At 51.2% G+C, this 21,161-nt stretch overlaps 3 protein-coding genes across 4 annotated transcripts in view; 1 reads left to right on the top strand and 2 right to left on the bottom strand.

Moving 5' to 3' along the window:
• The window catches only part of PRKAR1B (protein kinase cAMP-dependent type I regulatory subunit beta), a 221,518-nt gene extending 220,830 nt beyond the window's left edge, over positions 1-688 (bottom strand). For both annotated transcript variants that reach the window (XM_075318062.1, XM_075318061.1), the window contains exon 1: positions 512-688. The gene's annotated coding sequence lies outside the window, so the exon portion shown is untranslated. The remainder of the gene's footprint in view (positions 1-511) is intronic.
• Positions 689-695: 7 nt separating this feature from the next.
• Positions 696-2,903, bottom strand: LOC142246694 (uncharacterized). Its single transcript, XM_075319757.1, has 2 exons — positions 2,822-2,903; positions 696-2,539 (listed from the first exon to the last, which is right to left on the bottom strand). The coding sequence occupies exons 1-2, from the start codon at positions 2,901-2,903 to the stop codon at positions 696-698; spliced, it is 1,926 nt and encodes a 641-aa protein (XP_075175872.1).
• A 6,125-nt stretch (positions 2,904-9,028) lies between these two features.
• Positions 9,029-21,161, top strand: part of DNAAF5 (dynein axonemal assembly factor 5) — a 134,169-nt gene continuing 122,036 nt past the window's right edge. The window contains exons 1-2 of the mRNA XM_075319758.1: positions 9,029-9,569; positions 11,762-11,946. Coding sequence (XP_075175873.1) covers positions 9,035-9,569; positions 11,762-11,946 — 720 coding nt within the window. The 5' untranslated portion in view covers positions 9,029-9,034. The remainder of the gene's footprint in view (positions 9,570-11,761; positions 11,947-21,161) is intronic.

Here is a 21,161-nt window from a genome sequence, read left to right on the forward strand (position 1 = left end):
TCTGTATATACACTAGTCACTAGTACCATATCTGCTCTGTATATACACTAGTCACTAGTACCATATCTGCTCTGTATATACACTAGTACCATATCTGCTCTGTATATACACTAGTACCATATCTGCTGTGCATATACATATATCTTCAGTTGTGATGGTGTAGTATCTGGTTGTCGTGCACATATTTCTGTGGTCACTATCACGATCCCTGCTCCTATATCTTGTGTGTGGTGTCTGCACTGTGCGGAGTACGGATGTAGCAGAGCTGACTGTGGCACGATATCTGGCCGTGCTCCTGCAGGATATCCTGCCGCATTATGTGACAGCTATCGCGACGCAGCATGCAGCCTGATCGTGACATGAGCCGCTCGGCTCCGCTCATCTGCCCTAGGCCCCAGCGCCGTGTGATAATGCGGAGCGGCAGGATGTGCTGGGCTGGAGGAGGCTGTTTACCGCACTGGTGACCCGTGTTATTGTGCCCGAGTGCGGGGATGAGGGGACGGCTCCTTACCGTTAGGAATCCGAGGAAGACGGAAGGAGGAGGAGGAAGATGCTGCAGAGCCGGGAGGGAGGCGCAGTGCGAGCCGCCGGGGATCGGGCGGACGGGCTACGAGGCTCACCGGAGCGGAGATGGAGAGGTGCGGGGCCCGGGCTCCAGCGTGACACTGCCGCTCTGACGTCACGCAACCTCGTTCTCACTCATCGCTTTTATTGCCGATGGCTGTGGGGCTGTCACCACTGCTGTCACCACTGCTGTCACCACTAATGTCACTACTGCTGTCACCACTAATGTCACTACTGCTGTCACCACTAATGTCACTACTGCTGTCACTACTGCTGTCACCACTAATGTCACTACTGCTGTCACCACTAATGTCACTACTGCTGTCACCACTAATGTCACCACTGCTGTCACCACTGCTGTCACCACTGCTGTCACTATTATTACTGCTGTCACCACTACTGCTGTCACCACTGCTGTCACTACTGCTGTCACCACTGCTGTCACTATTATTACTGCTGTCACCACTACTGCTGTCACCACTGCTGTCACTACTGCTGTCACCACTGCTGTCACTATTATTACTGCTGTCACCACTGCTGTCACTATTACCACTGCTGTCACCACTAATGTCACTACTGCTGTCACCACTGCTGTCATTAGTGCTGTCACTACTGCTGTCACCACTAATGTCACTACTGCTGTCACCACTGCTGTCACCACTGCTGTCACCACTGCTGTCACTACTGCTGTCACCACTGCTGTCACTATTATTACTGCTGTCACCACTGCTGTCACTACTGCTGTCACCACTAATGTCACTACTGCTGTCACTACTGCTGTCACCACTGCTGTCACTATTATTACTGCTGTCACCACTAATGTCACTACTGCTGTCACTACTGCTGTCACCACTAATGTCACTACTGCTGTCACCACTGCTGTCACCACTAATGTCACTACTGCTGTCACTACTGCTGTCACCACTAATGTCACTACTGCTGTCACTACTGCTGTCACCACTGCTGTCACTATTATTACTGCTGTCACCACTGCTGTCACTACTGCTGTCACCACTGCTGTCACTATTATTACTGCTGTCACCACTGCTGTCACTACTGCTGTCACCACTAATGTCACTACTGCTGTCACCACTAATGTCACTACTGCTGTCACCACTGCTGTCATTAGTGCTGTCACTACTGCTGTCACTATTATTACTGCTGTCACCACTACTGTCACTATTATTACTGCTGTCACTACTGCTGTCACTATTATTACTGCTGTCACCACTGCTGTCACTATTACCACTGCTGTCACCACTGCTGTCACTATTATTACTGCTGTCACCACTGCTGTCACTACTGCTGTCACTATTATTACTGCTGTCACCAGTGCTGTCACTATTACCACTGCTGTCACTATTATTACTGCTGTCACCAGTGCTGTCACTATTACCACTGCTGTCACTATTATTACTGCTGTCACCAGTGCTGTCACTATTACCACTGCTGTCACTATTATTACTGCTGTCACCAGTGCTGTCACTATTACCACTGCTGTCACTATTATTACTGCTGTCACCACTGCTGTCACTATTATTACTGCTGTCACCACTACTGTCACTATTATTACTGCTGTCACTATTATTACTGCTGTCACCACTGCTGTCACTATTATTACTGCTGTCACCACTACTGTCACTATTATTACTGCTGTCACTATTATTACTGCTGTCACCACTGCTGTCACTATTATTACTGCTGTCACCACTGCTGTCACTATTATTACTGCTGTCACCACTACTGTCACTATTATTACTGCTGTCACTATTATTACTGCTGTCACCACTGCTGTCACTATTATTACTGCTGTCACCACTACTGTCACTATTATTACTGCTGTCACTATTATTACTGCTGTCACCGCTGCTGTCACTATTATTCCTGCTGTCACTATTACCATTGCTGTCACCGCTGCTGTCACCAGTATCACTAGTCTCTACACATTTTATAAACAAGTGCAATATGTTGATCACTGGAATTAACCATTAATGTAATGTGCCATAATAGATTACTTGGGGAAGCCCAAACGCTGGTTACCCCCCAATACCACCGGGTTCCCGTGTTGTGCACATTATTGGGCGCAGTGTGTGAGAGGTGAGGTTTTGTCACTCGTGGTGTGAACACTGTACGCACTTACGTGAGTGATTGGGAGGGAACATTCCTATGAACAGTCGTCAGCGCCATTGTCCTGGGTAATGTGAGGCGGCCTTTACACGGATCTGACCAATTTCTGCTCGATCAGACTAAAATTTACCAAAATTTGCCTTTGTAAACAGATTATTGATCCTCTTGGAATCATCATCACGGTCTGAAATATCAGCAGCCCATAGTCTCATTGAGAATGCTGCAATCAATCCCTGTGTATCACTGTAATCTTGTTGGCCAAGTGGGTGTGGTCATCAATTGTTGTCTATGAAAAGCATTCTTGGGGACCATGTCCAGTCTTAATGTAGTCAGTGCTGTAGTAAGATGCAACATCCCTCTGACTGATCTCAAAACGAAAAAAACAAAACAAAAAACAATGCATGTATAAAAATATGCAAATTCGTTATTGCCAGATAAATAAAAAATTAATTTAGTAAAATGTAACATTATTGAGTCCCTTAAATGTTTTTGTTTTCAGGATAATTTTGTTTTTGAAAGGGAATCTGTCAGCAGGTTTTTGCTACCTCATCTGAGAGCAACATAATATAGGCGAAGAGATCCTGAATCCAACGATGTATGACTTAGATTACTGGCTGCAGCCGTTCTGAAACAGTCAGAATTTTAAAATGTAGCTATGTAGCAGAGCTGAGAGAGCTGTCACCGCCCAAACCAGACTCTGGATGGAGATTGACACCTCACTGTCAATGTACAATCAAAGGAGAGGGCGTACCAGACTGCTGTGCATGTGACATTATAGTCCGAGCAATGATACGTCCTGCTGCTTAAACAAACATAGCAAATAACAGATCGGACCTTGACAAGACAGGCATCCTTGAATTCTATGTTTCAACCCTTGCAGCATGCTGTCTTCAGTGTACACAGCAAAAACCTGCTGACAGATTCCCTTTAAATATGGGCTTATGACTTAACAGGCAGGTAATTCTGTCACGGACTGCTCCTGCCGGCAATTGTGTTATTTCAACAGAGCATCTCCTCCTCTTCTAGGCTGTTCTATCTATGGAGTGTGACAGCCGACATCATGCTGACTGAAAGCCGACTCCTAGCAGTTAGGTAGTGGGAGCTGGCTGTCAATCAGTATGATGTCGGCAGTCACACCACATCAACAGAGCAAAGGGGAAGAGAAGCTGCTGCTCGGTGGACGTGTCAGCGGAAGCCGCAGAATTGAAGGCAGGAGTTGTCTGTGCCAGAGATCTGCGCAGAACAGGCAGACAGTTATCAGCTACCTACCTGTCATCACTAGTACAGAGCACCCAAGCATGGTAGTGCCCGCTCATCACTAGTTATGAGTATCGAGCACCCGAGCATGGTAGTGCCCGCTCATCACTAGTTACGAGTACAGAGCACCCGAGCATGGTAGTGCCCGCTCATCACTAGTTACGAGTACAGAGCACCCGAGCATGGTAGTGCCCGCTCATCACTAGTTATGAGTATCGAGCACCCGAGCATGGTAGTGCCCGCTCATCACTAGTTACGAGTATCGAGCACCCGAGCATGGTAGTGCCCGCTCATCACTAGTTACGAGTATCGAGCACCCGAGCATGGTAGTGCCCGCTCATCACTAGTTACGAGTATCGAGCACCTGAGCATGGTAGTGCTCACTCATCACTAATTACGAGTACTGAGCACCTGAGCATGGTAGTGCTCGCTCATCACTAGTTACGAGTACTGAGCACCCGAGCATGGTAGTGCCCGCTCATCACTAGTTATGAGTACTGAGCACCCGAGCATGGTAGTGCCCGCTCATTACTAGTTACGAGTACTGAGCACCCGAGCATGGTAGTGCCCGCTCATCACTAGTTACGAGTACTGAGCACCCGAGCATGGTAGTGCTCGCTCATCACTAGTTACGAGTATCGAGCACCCGAGCATGGTAGTGCCCGCTCATCACTAGTTACGAGTACTGAGCACCTGAGTATGGTAGTGCCCGCTCATCACTAGTTACGAGTAATGAGCACCTGAGCATGGTAGTGCCCGCTCATCACTAGTTACGAGTAATGAGCACCTGAGCATGGTACTGCCCGCTCATCACTAGTTATGAGTACCGATTTTCATAATTTCATTCCCCTTCAATTTCTCCCCCAGTGCAGCATATGGTGTCGGATATTATATAAAGAGAAGGTATGCACACCAGCGACAATGCAAGGGGAATAAATGTAAAGCAGAAACTGCTGTGTAAATACTGACATGAAAAATCCAATAGCTATATGTAAAAATGAACACAGGACAATGGTATCTGTCTAACCGCTATGAACTTTAAGAATAAAGAGAAATTTAGCTATTGAATTGATCAATACAACAGAGCCCCAACACCTCGTCACGGTATTCTCTTACATCAGGGTCCCCAGCCAATGTGTGTCGTCTCTTGCAGTTAAAAAATGTATCATGTATAGGAAGCTGAGACCCAGGCTACTTCTTAATTATGGTATCGGACATGTCATATATATCTATATATATAATTGCCTTATTCTGTCTGTCTGTCTGTCTGTCTGTCTATCTGTCTGTCTTGCTCCAAAATTGTGTCCTTATGGTGACACAAAGCTGATTGGCCGCTGGGCTCGCCATGGCCCCGCCCCCCTGCACGGATTGGCCGCTCGCCCAGGCTGCGCCCCCACACGGATTGGCCGGCCGCTCGCCCAGGCTCCGCCCCCCACAGATTGGCCTCTCGCCCCGGCACCCTGCAGGCATTGGCAACTCGGCCACGCCCCGCCCCCCTCACGCAATGCACGCTAGTTCTGGCCCCGCCCCCCCCACGCATTCCCCGAACGGACATGGTCACGGAGCCACGACTCCCAGGTGAGTACTGTAGTGTACCCCCGGGAGCCCACATCAGCGTACGCCGCCAAACCAGCCGACACATACCCTCGCATTGCTGGGGCTGGCCGGCGTATGCTGGTGTGGGCTCCCGTGCGAGCGGGGGACGAGATACGCTGGTAACCATGCTAGCATAGTTACCAGCGCATCAAGGTCCTGCAGCGGCGGAAAATACACACACGCACACACATAACAGCACACACATACACACACACACATCAGATCACACTCATTCTCACACACACCTCACACACACACATCACATCGCATCCACACACTCACAACATCCTGGGATATCGCTTGCTTCTCGGCGGCGATACTGTGCTGTGAGCTTCCAGGACCTGCCGGAGGATCACATGGCCAGAAGCATGTGGTATCTCCGGATGTTGTGAGTGTGAGCGCGTATGTGCAATATCGTCAATGTGTGTGTGCGTGAGTGTATGCGATCGGGTGTGTGAGTGTATGCGATCGTGTGTGTGTGTGTGTGTGTGTGTGTGTGAGTGTATGCGATCGGATCTGTGAGTGTCGGCAGAGGAGCACGGCGTGCTGGAGGAGGCTGGGAGGAGAAAGGCTGATCCTGGGGAAGGCTGGGATGGGGAGGCTGAGAGAAGAGAGGCTGATGCTGGGGAAGGCTGAGGCTGGGGTAGGCTGGGAGGAGAGAGGCTGATGCTGGGGACCGAAAAGGCTGATGCTGGGAGGAGAGAGGATGATGCTGGGGGAGGCTGAGGCTGGGGTAGGCTGGGAGGAGAGAGGCTGATGCTGGGAAGAGAGAGGCTGATGCTGGGAGGAGAGAGGCTGATGCTGGGGACAGAAAAGGCTGATGCTGGGAGGAGAGAGGCTGATGCTGGGAGGAGAGAGGCTGATGCTGGGAGGAGAGAGGCTGATGCTGGGGAGGCTGAGGCTGGGGTAGGCTGGGAGGAGAGAGGCTGATGCTGGGAGGAGAGAGGCTGATGCTGGGAGGAGAGAGGCTGATGCTAGGGACAGAAAAGGCTGATGCTGGGAGGAGAGAGGCTGATGCTGGGATGAGAGAGGCTGATGCTGGGGACAGAAAGGCTGATGCTGGGGACAGAGAGGCTGATGCTGGGGACAGAGAGGCTGATGCTGGGAGGAGAGAGGCTGATGCTGCGGGTAGAGAGGCTGATGCTGGGAGGAGAGAGGCTGATGCTGCGGGCAGAGAGGCTGATGCTGCGGGTAGAGAGGCTGATGCTGGTGCAGCATGGGGGATGGAGCACGATGGGGGGTGCGCAGCATGGGGGATGGAGCACGTTTGGGAGTGCGCAGCATGGCGGATGGAGCACGTTTGGGAGTGCGCAGCATGGCGAATGGAGCACGTTTGGGAGTGCGCAGCATGCCGGATGGAGCACGTTTGGGAGTGCGCAGCATGGCGGATGGACCACGTTTTGGAGTGCGGAGCATGGCGGATGGAGCACGTTTGGGAGTGCGCAGCATGGCGGATGGAACACGTTTGGGAGTGCGCAGCATGGCGGATGGAGCACGTTTGGGAGTGCGCAGCATGGGGGATGGAGCACGTTTGGGAGTGCGCAGCATGGCGGATGGAGCACGTTTGGGAGTGCGCAGCATGGCGGATGGAGCACGTTTGGGAGTGCGCAGCATGGCGGATGGAGCACGTTTGGAAGTGCGCAGCATGGGGGATGCAGCACGATGGGGAGTGCGGAGTATGGCGGATGGAGCACGTTTGAGAGTGCGCAGCATGGCGGATGGACCACGTTTGGGAGTGCGCAGCATGGCGGATGGAGCACGTTTGGGAGTGCGCAGCATGGCGGATGGAGCACGTTTGGGAGTGCGCAGCATGGGAGATGGAGCACGATGGGGGGTGCGCAGCATAGGGGATGGAGCACGATGGGGAGTGCGCTGCATGGGGGATGGAGCACGATGGGAAGTGCGGAGTATGGCGGATGGAGCACGTTTGGGAGTGCGCTGCATGGCGGATGGAGCACGTTTGGGAGTGCGCAGCATGGCGGATGGAGCACGTTTGGGAGTGCGCAGCATGGGAGATGGAGCACGATGGGGGGTGCGCAGCATAGGGGATGGAGCACGATGGGGGAGTGCGCAGCATAGGGGATGGAGCACGATGGGGAGTGCGCTGCATGGGGGATGGAGCACGATGGGGAGTGCGCTGCATGGGGGATGGAGCACGATGGGGAGTGCGCAGCATGGCGGATGGAGCACGTTTGGGAGTGCGCAGCATGGGAGATGGAGCACGATGGGGGGTGCGCTGCATGAGGGATGGAGCACGATGGGGAGTGCGCAGCATAGGGGATGGAGCACGATGGGGAGTGCGCTGCATGGGGGATGGAGCACGATGGGGAGTGCGCTGCATGGGGGATGGAGCACGATGGGGAGTGCGCTGCATGGGGGATGGAGCACGATGGGGAGTGCGCTGCATGGGGGATGGAGCACGATGGGAAGTGCACACCTCCCCCCAACACACACACACACACACGCGCGTGCACTGCACAACACACCACACACACACACTGGAAACCACAAACAACTGCCCTACACAGACACCCACACACATAGACAATGCTGCACACACACAACACCCAACACACAAACACCGCGGCACACACAAATATACGCACATACCGCACAACACACACATTGCACAAAACATACCTCCCCCCAAAACACACCACACACACACAAACCGCACAACACACACACAACGCTACAGACACACAGCGCTCCACAAACAACGCAACACACGCAACACACATATAACACCGCTCTCACCGCCCGTCACACCCAGACAACACCCAGAACATGTACAGCCCCTACACAAACACTTGGTAACTACACACAACAACATCTATATATATAACAAAAATCATACATTAACTACACAATACGTAAATTCTAGAATACCCGATGCGTAGAATCGGGCCACCTTCTAGTATATCTATATATATAGATATATATATATATATATATATATATATATATACATATATATATATGTATATACAAAAAAAATGTATATATACATATATATGTGTGTATATATATACACTGTATATATATATGTGTGTGTGTGTGTATAGATATATATATATATATATATATATATAATATATATATAAAAAAAATATATGTATATATATAAATATATATTATATGTATATATATAATATATAATATATATATACATACATATATATATATTCACACATACATACACAATATATATATACACACACATATTTATTATATATATGGAAACGTGGAATTTGGAGGAAATGCTCATAGCACTCAGTTTTCATTGTACAATTGGTGACTGGTTACTATGGGTAAAATCCTTTTTTTTCCTCTTCACTATTGTACAGGGGTCCAGCATGGGTTGCCTAGCAACTGCAGCCGCGATTCTGTAGTGTTCGCGCAGCTCGCGTTGTTAATAAAGTTTCGTGGTTTTGAATTCTCGTTGCTCGGCTGTGTACTGGGAAGCGCTTGGTTGCCAGGGGTTACAAACATGGCGGCGGCGGAGGGAGAACAACGTGCGGCCGGGGAAGTGTCTCAGGCCCTGGTTCGGCATGTGAACTGCCTGAATGATGAGAATAGGAGCAGCAGGAAGCGGGCCCTGGCCGCCATACAGAAGGAGGCCGAGGACCGGCGGCTCTCCAGCGGGGCCCTGCAGGAAGTCTTCATGGACGTGCTGAAGCCGCTGCTCAGGTGCCTGTCAGACCCTATGGAGAAGTGCAGGGAGATCACCATCCACACCCTCACGTACTGTGTCCGCAATGTCCCCCGACCCGAGGAGGCCCTGCCACACCTGGTGCCCGCCATCACCCAGCGCCTGGGCAGCCCCGAGAGGCTGGAGCCCTCCGAGGAGCTGAGGCTGGCCCTGGCCGAGCTCCTCACCCTCCTGGTGGAGGTGTGTGGCAGGAAGCTGGCCCCCTACCTGGAGGAGATGCTCAGGATCCTACAGAGAACCATAGTGGATCCCTTCCCTGATGTCAAGAAGGAAAGCTGCAAGTGTGCTGCCAACTATGCCCGGAGCGTGCCAGGTAACCTCCAGGGGGCACGGAGATATGGGTACCCTCCTCCGATCAGACGTGTGCCATCATACATTATATACATTACATGTGCGTCACTTAAAGGGGTTTTCTTAATGATCTCACATTGTGAAGTGCTCAGTAAAACAAACAACTTTGCAATTTAGGACTTGTTCTGTTTTAAAGTGCTTGTTGCCTAGGTTACCTGTCACCTCTGCAGTGCTCTCAACATTGACTGCTCTCCTAGGCAAGAAGTGCGCTCCTCCAATTCTGCAGAGCACGTGTGGGCAATTTTCCCAAGGGGCCACGTGAGAGACCATAACTGGTGTAGAGGGCCGAGGCAATAAGCTGAAATTAATTCTGCTTAATATTAATATATTATTTATTATTATTTTCTTGTATCACTGCAAAATTAAGTATGACATCCCTCCCATATATAGTATGAGCCCCCTATGTACAGTATGAGCCCCCAGGTGGCCCCTATGTACAGTGTGGCCCCCCCTTTGTACAGTGTATCTGTTCCCTATGTACAGTGTGTGCCCCCATGTGGCTCCCTATGTACAGTGTGCCCCCCCTATGTACAGTGTCTGTTCCCTATGTACAGTGTGTGCCCCCATGTGGCTCCCTATGTACAGTGTGCCCCCCCTATGTACAGTGTCTGTTCCCTATGTACAGTGTGTGTGCCTCCATGTGGCTCCCTATGTACAGTGTGTCTGTTCCCTATGTACAGTGTGTCTGTTCCCTATGTACAGTGTGTCTGTTCCCTATGTACAGTGTGTCTGTTCCCTATGTACAGTGTGTCTGTTCCCTATGTACAGTGTGTCTGTTCCCTATGTACAGTGTGTCTGTTCCCTATGTACAGTGTGTCTGTTCCCTATGTACAGTGTGTCTGTTCCCCATGTACAGTGTGTCTGTTCCCCATGTACAGTGTGTGTGCCCCCATGTACAGTGTGTGTGCCCCCATGTGGCCCCCTATGTACAGTGTGTGCCCCCTATGTACAGTGTGTGCCCCCTATGTACAGTGTGTGCCCCCTATGTACAGTGTGTGTGCCCCCTATGTACAGTGTGTGCCCCCTATGTACAGTGTGTGCCCCCTATGTACAGTGTGTGTGCCCCCTATGTACAGTGTGTGTGCACACCCACGTGGTCCCTCTATGTTCAGTTTGTGTGGCCCCCCTATGTACAGTGTGTGGTTTCCCTATGTACAGTGCGTGTGCCCCCAGGTGGCCCCCTATGTACAGTGCGTGTGTTCCCAGGTGGCCCCCTATGTACAGTGCGTGTGTTCCCAGGTGGCCCCCTATGTACAGTGCGTGTGTCCCCAGGTGGCCCCCTATGTACAGTGCGTGTGCCCCCAGGTGGCCCCCTATATACAGTGTATGCCCCCTATAGCCTATTTATACAGTATGAGCCGATACCCATGATAAAAACCATACCTACCTTCCGTTCCCTCAGTGCTGTGCTGCACTGACCGCCCGCAAAGCTGATGCGCTAATGAGACGTCCTCACATCTGCTCCGACACACACTAATTGTTGGAAGAAGTCGGCTTCCCCTCCTCCGTCAGTGTATTCACCACTAGCTGTATCATGAGCTGGAGGCCATGCTGCGACCCCCTGTCCACTAGTTTCAGCCCTTCAGCTGTATCGATCCATGGGCCAGACTGTAACAGCCAGTGGGCTGGATGTAGCACAGGGGCCCCACTTTGCCCAGCCTTGCTGCAGAGGTAACGCACAGTGGGGGAGCCCTGTGCTTAGGAAGCGTTTTGGTAAGACCACCCCACTAAAGAGGGAATCTGTAATTAGGATGAACCAGTTCTGAGCCAGTTCATACAGCTCATAGAAAGTGCAATAATATTACACTGTGATATCTGCGATCCGATGCCTTATTTTACAGAAATCCGCTTTTTTCTTAATATGTAATTGAGCTGTTGTGATCTATATCCAGCCCATAGATCTTAGGAAGATTCCCATCCCCCGTTGTCCTTTTTTCTCCTATTCTGATCGCAGTTGTGCTTTGCATGATCGTGTCTGTACGGTCCTTCCAGTCTGCGGTGCCGTGGGTGGAGGGGTTGGAGGGTTCGTTGTGTAACTCAATAGTTTTTCTGTATTGAACTGTTTTTGTTTTTAAAATACGACAAACCAATAAAAAATGCTATTATTGTGGACATAACAATTTAATGCTAATGATATTATTGTGTGTTTTTCAGAACATTTTCACATGCAGTCTGAATGCCTCATTAAACCCCTAATGCAGACGATATCCCACCAGCACTCGAAAGTGCGTATAGCCGTTATCCAGACAACGGGGGCTGTTATACAATATGGCAATAGCAAGTCTGTGGATGACGTCCTGTCTCATCTAGCTCAGAGACTGTTTGATGATTCGCCACAGGTAGGTTATATCAGTGAAATATATTTGGATACCGGCTCATTTAGATAAACCCCATAATCGAGGATCGAGAGTTCGTAGAATCTATCGTCCAGTAAAAAACAGATCGGCTCTCACTCAACGAGCGATCAAACCGCTTGTTCGTCAGGTGCAATGATTTTCTAGCCGGCTTAAAAATTGTCGCCAGCACGTTGTCCTATGTAAACAAGTGATGTGCTGCTGAAGAACGGTCATGACCATAAAATGATCATCGGCAGATCTTCCCATCGGCTTGTAATAGTGGTGGTCATTAAATGGCTTAGATTGACCCATGTAAAAGTGGCCTTAAAGGGAAGATGTCGTATTTTTTATTTTTGTATTAATAATAGTGATTAAGAAATCAAGTATTTTTAATACAACATTAAACTCACTGTTTAGTTAGTTTTTATTTAATCCTAGTTTTACTGAAGCACTGGGGGCTGCCATCTTGGATTTGGTGTTTGTAACGACAGTTACGCACCTCCTTTATGGCAGCCCCCTGGACATAGACCTTTGTCAGACTCCGACCCTATACTGTAACATAGAGAAGGCGCCTGATGTGAAATTGACGCGCCCCCTGGGCATAGAAGACCTTTGTCAGACTCCGACCCTATACTGTAACATAGAGAAGGCGCCTGCTGTGAAATGGACGCGCACCCTGGGCATAGAAGACCTTTGTCAGACTCCGACCCTATACTATAACATAGAAAGGCGCCTGCTGTGAAATGGACGCGCCCCCTGGGCATAGAAGACCTTTGTCAGACTCCGACCTTATACTGCAACATAGAGAAGGCGCCTGCTGTGAAATGGACGCGCCCCCTGGGTATAGAAGACCTTTGTCAGACTCCGACCCTATACTGTAACATAGAGAAGGCTGTCCAGATCACAGCAGAGGGAGGAGATCGGCGCCATCTTTGTGCGGCTCATAGCATATGCTGTATGCTGCACTTTCCCCCTGTCACCCGTTCGGCCTGTGTGAGTACCGTCTCCCCTCCACCCGCAGCTGCTACGTCTCCAATGACACCGCCCCCCAACCCGATATTATCAGCTGAATGTGGTAGCCAGATGTGCACCGTGTGTGGAGCTGAACAGCTTTGCCCCGTTCAATGTGTAGGGGGAAATTGTGCTGTTCTGGCTCCATTCATTGTTCATGTTCAACCAAGATCGGAGCTGAAAGCAGCTATGGGGCTGCCGGGTGTCTGACCCCTATTAGTCTCATGTTGATGTCCTTTCTTAAAGTGAACCTGTCATGTGAAATGTGCACCCAGAACCTCAAGCGTTTCTGGCTGCATAGATAAAGAGATCTTTAGAAAAAGTGTTTCTAAAGATCTTTTATGATATGCTAATGAGCGCAAGGATTAGTCGCATGGGTGTTTTTGTTTTGTTTTTTTTCCCCTGACTAGTCTGCCCTCTTATCATGTGGGCATGCTGTTTAATGCCCAGTGTCATCGGCATTGACGCGCTTACCTATGTCCGTTGTCGCTGCTTAAGACGCCAGGCTTATGGTCAGTGCGCATGATCAGAATACCTGGCATTTCCAGTCATGTGCCTTATGATGGTGTATACATCCCAGCTTCAGAGAGGTCTAGTGCGCATGACCGGAAGTGCTGGGACTTCTGATCATTTGCACTGACCCTAAACCCGGCGTCTGAGGCAGTGACAACGGACACAGGTATGGGCGTCACTGCTGATGATGCTGAGCAATGGACATTGAATAGCATGTTAGCATGACCATGCAAAGAGGGCGGACTATTCAGGGGAACTAATGCCCTTGCGACTAGTCCCTGCGCTCATTAGCATATCATAAAGGATGTTTAGAAATACTTTTTCTAAAGATCTCTTTATCTATGCTACTATTGCCTGGGACAGTTAGCCAGTGATTAGAAATATTCACCCAGAACTGCTCTTGGTTCTGGGTGCATATTGGACCTGACAGGTTCACTTTAAGTATGGATCATCACTATCAAGGTAGTGGACAATTCCATTAATAAAGAAACCTTCACTGTATTGGTCCCTTGCGTCACTGACAGCTGAAATCTGTCTTCACTGGTTTGCCGGAGCCACACATTGGATCACTTTCCATGAATTCCACTTTTCTTTATCGTTCCTTTGGGAGACCCAGACCATGGGGTGTTTAGCTTCTGCCTCCGGAGGACACACAAAGTACTACACTAAAAAGTGTAGCTCCTCCCTCTGAGCTTATACACCCCCTGGTGAGCAGACCCAGCCAGTTTATCGCTTTGTGTTCAGAAGGCACACATCCACACATGCATTCTCATATGATTTTTTCCTTTTGGAATGAGTTTGAAGAACTGCGGGTCCACGTCTGGACCCCCGGCATGTCCCTTCTCACCCCACTGTGTCGGCGGTGTTGTTAAGGTTGATTTACAAGGCTGCGGCCTTACATGCCGCGCTCCTTCACCATCCCTCCTGGGCTCTGGCTTGAAGTGGGAGCCAGCACGGTCTCCATGCCTGGCAGGAGACCGGTCTCCATCCGCAGCCCATCAGGACCCTGCTGGACCGGAGCACTCATCCCCAGGGACCTGGCCCTGCGTCTCAGCAGCTAAGTACCTGAGACGTTTATATTTGGGGGTCCCTGTGCTTTGTTTGGGGAGAGTGTGCTTACTGTATTTACTGACATTTCCGGCGGGTTCTCTAGCTGTCGCCCGAGAACCGCGCCGATGGTGCCTACGTGTCGGCCTTGCCGCTCAAATTTAGGCCCCGGCTTCGCCGGAGGCCTAGTTTCGTTTCACTGCCCTCGCATGTCACTCATGCAGAGGGACAGCGCGGCTCCTCCCGGCGGCCGTTCTGCACAAGGGAGGGACACTCCCCACTTCTGTGCGTATCTCCTCCCCTGTAGGTCTCTATGGCCCTCCAGATCCCGCTCTTCATGCAAGTCCCGCCCCATCTCTTCGCTCCAGCGGCCATTTTCTCAGAGTTCACTCAGCGCTGGTCTGCGTTCTGCATCCCTGCTGAGGTGCTGTGTGTGGGGGTCCGGGCTTCGGGATCTGGAGGGCACGCAACACCGCTCTGCACAGCACAGCGGTCTGGTAAGCCACAACCGGTCTCCGGTTGAGGACCTCTGTATATACTCTCTGGGGGTTCATTCTCTGGCAGAGCCCCCACTCCAGCAGCATGTCTCACACGAGGAGCAAGGCTCCAAAGCTTTACTCTGTATGTGCTGCATGTAAGCTCGTGCTGCCTGAACCGAGCACTTATCCACATTGTGATGCCTGCTCTAACCTGACGATGCCTCAGCCTGGAGTCTCTCCCCCAGGGGTCTCTCAGGCTGCTCCTGCTCCTGTGGCTGAGCCCCCGGCTTGGGTAGAATCCTTTTCTAGGTCTATCTCCCAGTCTTTTGCTGACTCCATGGGACTTCTGTCCAGGACTTTGCTGAACATGCATCAGCCCCCTTCACAGGGTGCCTCTGCTGCTAGGGCTCTCTCAGGACCGGAGCTCACAGAGGATTCATCATCAGGTCCCAGACCCCGTCCTCCTAAGAAGAGACGTAGGGTTCCCTCTCCCTCCTCCTCCTCCGCTCTGATTCAAGAGCGGACTCGCAGGATGAGGAGGATGCCTTTACAGGGGGCTCGGAGGCTAACTCCATGTACCCCATTGATCTGTCCGAAAGTGACTCAGATCTTAGTGACTTGATTGCTTCCATTAATTCTGTACTGGATCTCAATCCGCCAGTATCAGAGGAGCAACCCTCTCTGGCAGAAAAGCACCAGTTTACCTCGCCTAAGAGGGCAAAGAGTGTGTTCTTTAACCACTCCAGTTTTCAGGCCGCTGTGTCCAAGCCCAGGGCCTGTCCTGACAAACGCTTCCCAAAGCGTGGTTCTGATGACCGTTTTCCCTTTCCACCTGAGGTGGTCAAGGAGTGGGCTCAGTCCCCAAAGGTAGACCCCCCGGTGTCTAGGCTCTCAGCCCGGACCGTTGTGTCAGTGGCTGATGGCACCTCCCTTAAGGATTCCACTGACCGCCAGGTTGACCTTCTGGCCAAATCCGTATATGAAGCGGCGGGGGCCTCGTTTTCCCCGACTTTTGCAGCAGTGTGGGCTCTCAAAGCCATCTCTGCTTCTCTAGAGGAGATGCTTTCCCTCTCCAGGGAATCTATGCCCGAAATGGTTGCCTTGACTTCCCAAGCTTCAGCTTTTTCATCCTATGCCATGTCTGCAATGCTGGAGGCTTCTCACCGTACTGCGGTGGCTTCGGCTAATTCCCTCACTATCCGCAGAATCTTGTGGCTTCGAGAGTGGAAGGCAGATGCTTCTTCAAAGAAGTACCTTGCTGGGCTCCCTTTTGCTGGGTCCCGGCTGTTCGGAGAACAGCTGGATGAAATTATTAAGGAAGCTACTGGCGGGAAGAGTACTTCCATGCCACAAACCAAGACCAGGAAACCTGCCCAGGGTAGGAATCAGTCAAGGCTTCGTTCCTTTCGTTCCTCCAACTGGTCATCCTCTAAGCCCTAGGCCTCGTCCACTAACTCAGCCAAGGACCAGAAATCCAACTGGCGCCCAAAAGCGCGTCCACAGAAGACCGCAGGAGGTGCTGCCACTAAGGCAGCCTCCTCGTGACTATCTGCCCGCTCCAGCCACGTCCTTAGTCGGTGGCAGGCTCTCCCACTTTGGCGACGCTTGGTTTCAACACGTCTCCGATCAGTGGGTGCGGGATATCATCTCCCACGGCTACAGGATAGAATTCTCTTCCAGCCCGCCAACAGATTTTTTCTCTCAACTCCCCCCTGCTCCAAGGCCGCCGCCTTCTCTCAGGCCGTGGCATCCTTGCAGGCCAACGGAGTAATTGTACCGGTTCCCGCCCGGGAACGGTTCAGAGGTTTCTACTCAAATCTCTTCCTAGTCCCCAAAAAGGACGGTACCTTCCGGCCCATCCTGGATCTCAAGCTTCTCAACAAGCATGTTCAGGTGCGGCACTTTCGCATGGAGTCTCTGCGATCAGTCATTGCCTCAATGACCCAAGGGGATTTCCTGGCGTCCATCGACATCAGAGATGCCTATCTGCATGTACCAATTGCAGTTTCACACCAGCGTTGGCTTCGTTTTGCAATCGGAGAGGAACATTTCCAATTCGTGGCTCTCCCCTTCGGGTTAGCCATGGCCCCTCGGGTATTCACCAAGGTCATGGCAGCAGTGATTGCGGTTCTGCACCTCCAGGGGTTGGCAGTGATTCCTTACCTGGACGACCTTCTAGTCAAGGCTTCATCCAGCGCAGATTGTCAGCGCAGTGTCTCGCTCACTCTCTCCACGCTAGCCCAATTCGGGTGGCTGGTCAATCTGCCCAAATCCACTCTGACTCCGACCCAGAGTCTCACGTACCTAGGGATGCAGTTCGAGACTTTGCCGGCACTTGTGAAGTTGCCCTTAGTCAAACAGCAGTCCCTCCAACTGGCAGTGCGCTCTCTGCTGAGGCCCCGCCGTTATACCCTCAGGCGTCTGATGCAGGTGCTGGGTCAAATGGTGGCGTCAATGGAGGCTGTTCCCTTTGCCCAGTTCCATCTGCGCCCCCTGTAGCTGGACATTCTCCGCTGTTGGGACAAGCGGCCTTCCTCCTTACACAGGTTAGTGGCTCTGTCGCCACAGACCAGGAGCTCTCTTCAGTGGTGGCTTCGGCCCCTCTCTGTCCCAGGGGCGCTCCTTCCTGGCCCCGTCCTGGGTGATCCTCACCACGGATGCCAGTCTATCCGGCTGGGGAGCGGTATGTCTCCACAACAGAGCGCAGGGCACTTGGACTCCGTCCGAGTCAGCCCTTTCAATCAATGTGCTGGAAACCAGAGCCGTGCTTCTAGCTCTCCTAGCTTTTCACCACCTGTTGGCGGGCAGGCACATTCGAGTCCAGTCAGACAATGCGACAGCGGTTGCCTACATCAATCACCAAGGCGGGACACGCAGCCGCCTGGCAATGTTGGAGGTACAACGCATCCTTCAATGGGTGGAGGACTCCAAGTCCACCATATCCGCAGTCCACATCCCAGGCGTGGAAAACTGGGAGGCAGATTATCTCAGCCGTCAAACCGTGGACGGTGGCGAGTGGTCCCTGCACCCGGCAGTGTTTCAGTCAATCTGCCGCAAATGGGGCACTCCGGACGTGGACCTAATGGCATCCCGTCACAACAACAAAGTTCCTGTTTACGTGGCTCGCTCCCACGATCCTCAGGCATTCGCCGCGGACGCTCTGGTTCAAGACTGGTCCCAGTTTCGTCTGTCCTACGTGTTTCCCCCTCTAGCTCTCTTGCCCAGAGTCCTGCGCAAGATCAGAATGGAGGGTCGTCGAGTCATCCTCATTGCACCGGATTGGCCCAGGCGAGCTTGGTATCCAGACCTGCTTCATCTGTCCGTAGAGATGCCGTGGCATCTCCCGGACCGTCCAGACCTACTCTCGCAAAGTCCGTTTTTCCGCCTGAATTCTGCGGCTCTCAAAATTGACGGCGTGGCTCCTCAGTCCTGGATTTTGACGGCTTCTGGTATTCCTCCTGAAGTCATCTCCACTATGACTCGGGCCCGTAAGTCTTCCTCCGCTAAGATCTATCACAGGACTTGGAGAATTTTCCTGTCCTGGTGTTGCTCTTCCGACCATCCTCCTTGGCCTTTCTCCTTGCCGACCCTTCTGTCCTTTCTACAGTCCGGTCTGCAGCTAGGACTGTCCCTCAACTCTCTCAAGGGACAAGTCTCAGCTCTGTCAGTTCTGTTCCAGCGGCGTCTCGCTCGGCTGGCTCAGGTCCGCACCTTCATGCAAGGCGCGTCTCACATCATTCCGCCTTACCGGCGGCCCTTGGATCCCTGGGACCTTTAATTTGGTTCTTACGGTTTTGCAGAAACCCCCCTTTGAGCCTCTTAGGGAGGTTTCTTTGTATCGTCTTTCACAGAAAGTGGCCTTTCTGGTGGCCATAACTTCCCTCAGGAGAGTCTCTGATTTGGCTGCGCTCTCTTCGGAGTCACCTTTTTTGGTTTTTCATCAAGACAAGGTGGTTCTCCGTCCGACTCCGGACTTTCTTCCTAAGGTGGTCTCTCCTTTCCACCTTAACCAGGACATTACCCTACCTTCCTTCTGTCCGGCCCCTGTTCATCGCTTTGAAAAAGCGCTGCATACTCTAGATCTGGTTCGTGCTCTCCGGATCTATGTGTCTCGCACCGCTGCGCTCAGGCGGTGCACTTCTCTTTTTGTGCTAACCACAGGTCGGCGCAAGGGCCTCTCTGCTTCTAAGCCGACCTTAGCCCGTTGGATTAGATCGACCATTTCGGACGCCTACCAGAGTACACAGGTGCCTCCCCCGCCGGGGATCAAGGCACATTCGACCAGAGCTGTCGGTGCCTCTTGGGCTTTTAGGCACCAGGCTACGGCTCAACAAGTCTGTCAGGCTGCCACTTGGACTAGCCTGCACACCTTTTCGAAGCACTACCAAGTGCATGCTCATGCTTCGGCAGATGCGAGCTTGGGCAGACGCATCCTTCAGGCGGCTGTCGCCCATTTGTGAAGTTAGGTTCTGCCTACTTCTTCGTTTATTCTGTTTATTTCCCACCCAGGGACTGCTTTGGAACGTCCCATGGTCTGGGTCTTTTTCTTATAGTTCCGTATTGGGAGACCCAGCTCCCTCCCTGTTGCCTGTTGGCAATTTTCTTGTTCTGCGTGTTCTCACCGGCTGTTGTCGTGGACAGAGTCTCCGGTTGTTCCGGCTCTTGCTCTGTTCTACTTGTGGGTGGCTATTCTCCTTCAGCTTTTGCACTAAACTGGCTGGGTCTGCTCACCAGGGGGTGTATAAGCTCAGAGGGAGGAGCTACACTTTTAAGTGTAGTACTTTGTGTGTCCTCCGGAGGCAGAAGCTAAACACCCCATGGTCTGGGTCTCCCAATACGGAACTATAAGAAAAAGAATTTACGGTAAGTAAACAAAATTCTCTTTTTTCCCATTATTGTCCTTGATCACTTATCCAATTGTCCACTAGACAACCCCTTGTTAAATAATTTCTTTCTTACGGTAAAAAAGAAATAGATACTCAATTCTTGCCGTTTCAGCAATGTCAGTGTCAGATCTGCGGCATGTGTGACCTTGTTATGCCTCTTGACCGCTGCAGCTAATCAGTGACTGCTAATGGTTTTCAGTTCTCACACTTTCTTTGGATGTCTACGTTTTGTTCAAGGAAAGTTTAAGAACTACGGACCATTAGTGGCCGCTGATTATCTATAGCTTTCATGTAATGTTTTTATACCACCAATATGCCTCAGCTCTGACTCGGACCACACTGGAAAGGCACCGGTGCGGGAGTTGCATATCTTCATTTTTATTTTACACGATGGAGTACAGAAGGTGTTGACCCAGTAATGGACACTGACGACATAGGCTCTGTCAGTGCCTAGCATGGGTTAAGTTTCTTAAAATTCAGCCAGACATGATGAAAGTTTCTTTATAAGCCCCTCATTGTTTCTACAAGACTCTTAGGAGTTTAGTGTTTAAATTTCTTGTTGACTCATGTAATTGCCTTGGCCAGTGAAGGTCAGATACCCAGACATATCAATTATGCGAACCTCCCATTATATTACTATGTGTATTGCTAGATGCAATGTCACTTGGCTGTCTCTCCCTAGTATCTTCTAGAGATCAATACTACTAGGGATATTTTGTATACGGCTTGAAATCTAGCCAATAAGAGCCCAGTCTTATCCACCAATCGTGAAGACCCCAATAGTCTGAAGGGAGAGCTCAGGGGTATAAGACGGAGGACTGTCCGGTGCCCGGCTAGACTCTTGCTACATTACACAAATCTAGGATCTGCTGATCCGATTGATAAGCCATAACCGAACCTGGATTAAAACACTACATGGACTTCAGCATCGAATGCAAGGATTCGGCTGAGATATCAAGGACTACCTAAGAAAGGAATCCAGCTCGGGACAATCCCATCACCTGACTACAGGCTTTGCGGTCCTCAGCCAGCTTCCTAAATCTGGTGTTATTCCATTCTTGGTGGGTGTCCGCCGAAAGTGGGGTGCTGCTGGATTGGAGTAAGTAGCCCTGGAAGCTTTGAGGCACAGACATTCTAAGACATTCAGTTTCTCCCCCTTCCGCTGGCTCACCAGGGATTAGAATGTCCATGCCTCAGAGCTTCCAGGGCTATTTACTGCAAACCAGCAGCACCCCGCTAATGGCAGGCACCCACCAAGAATGGAATAATGCCGGATTTAGGA

The sequence above is a fragment of the Anomaloglossus baeobatrachus genome, chromosome 7, assembly GCF_048569485.1.
Source record: "Anomaloglossus baeobatrachus isolate aAnoBae1 chromosome 7, aAnoBae1.hap1, whole genome shotgun sequence".
Lineage (NCBI taxonomy): Eukaryota > Metazoa > Chordata > Amphibia > Anura > Aromobatidae > Anomaloglossus > Anomaloglossus baeobatrachus.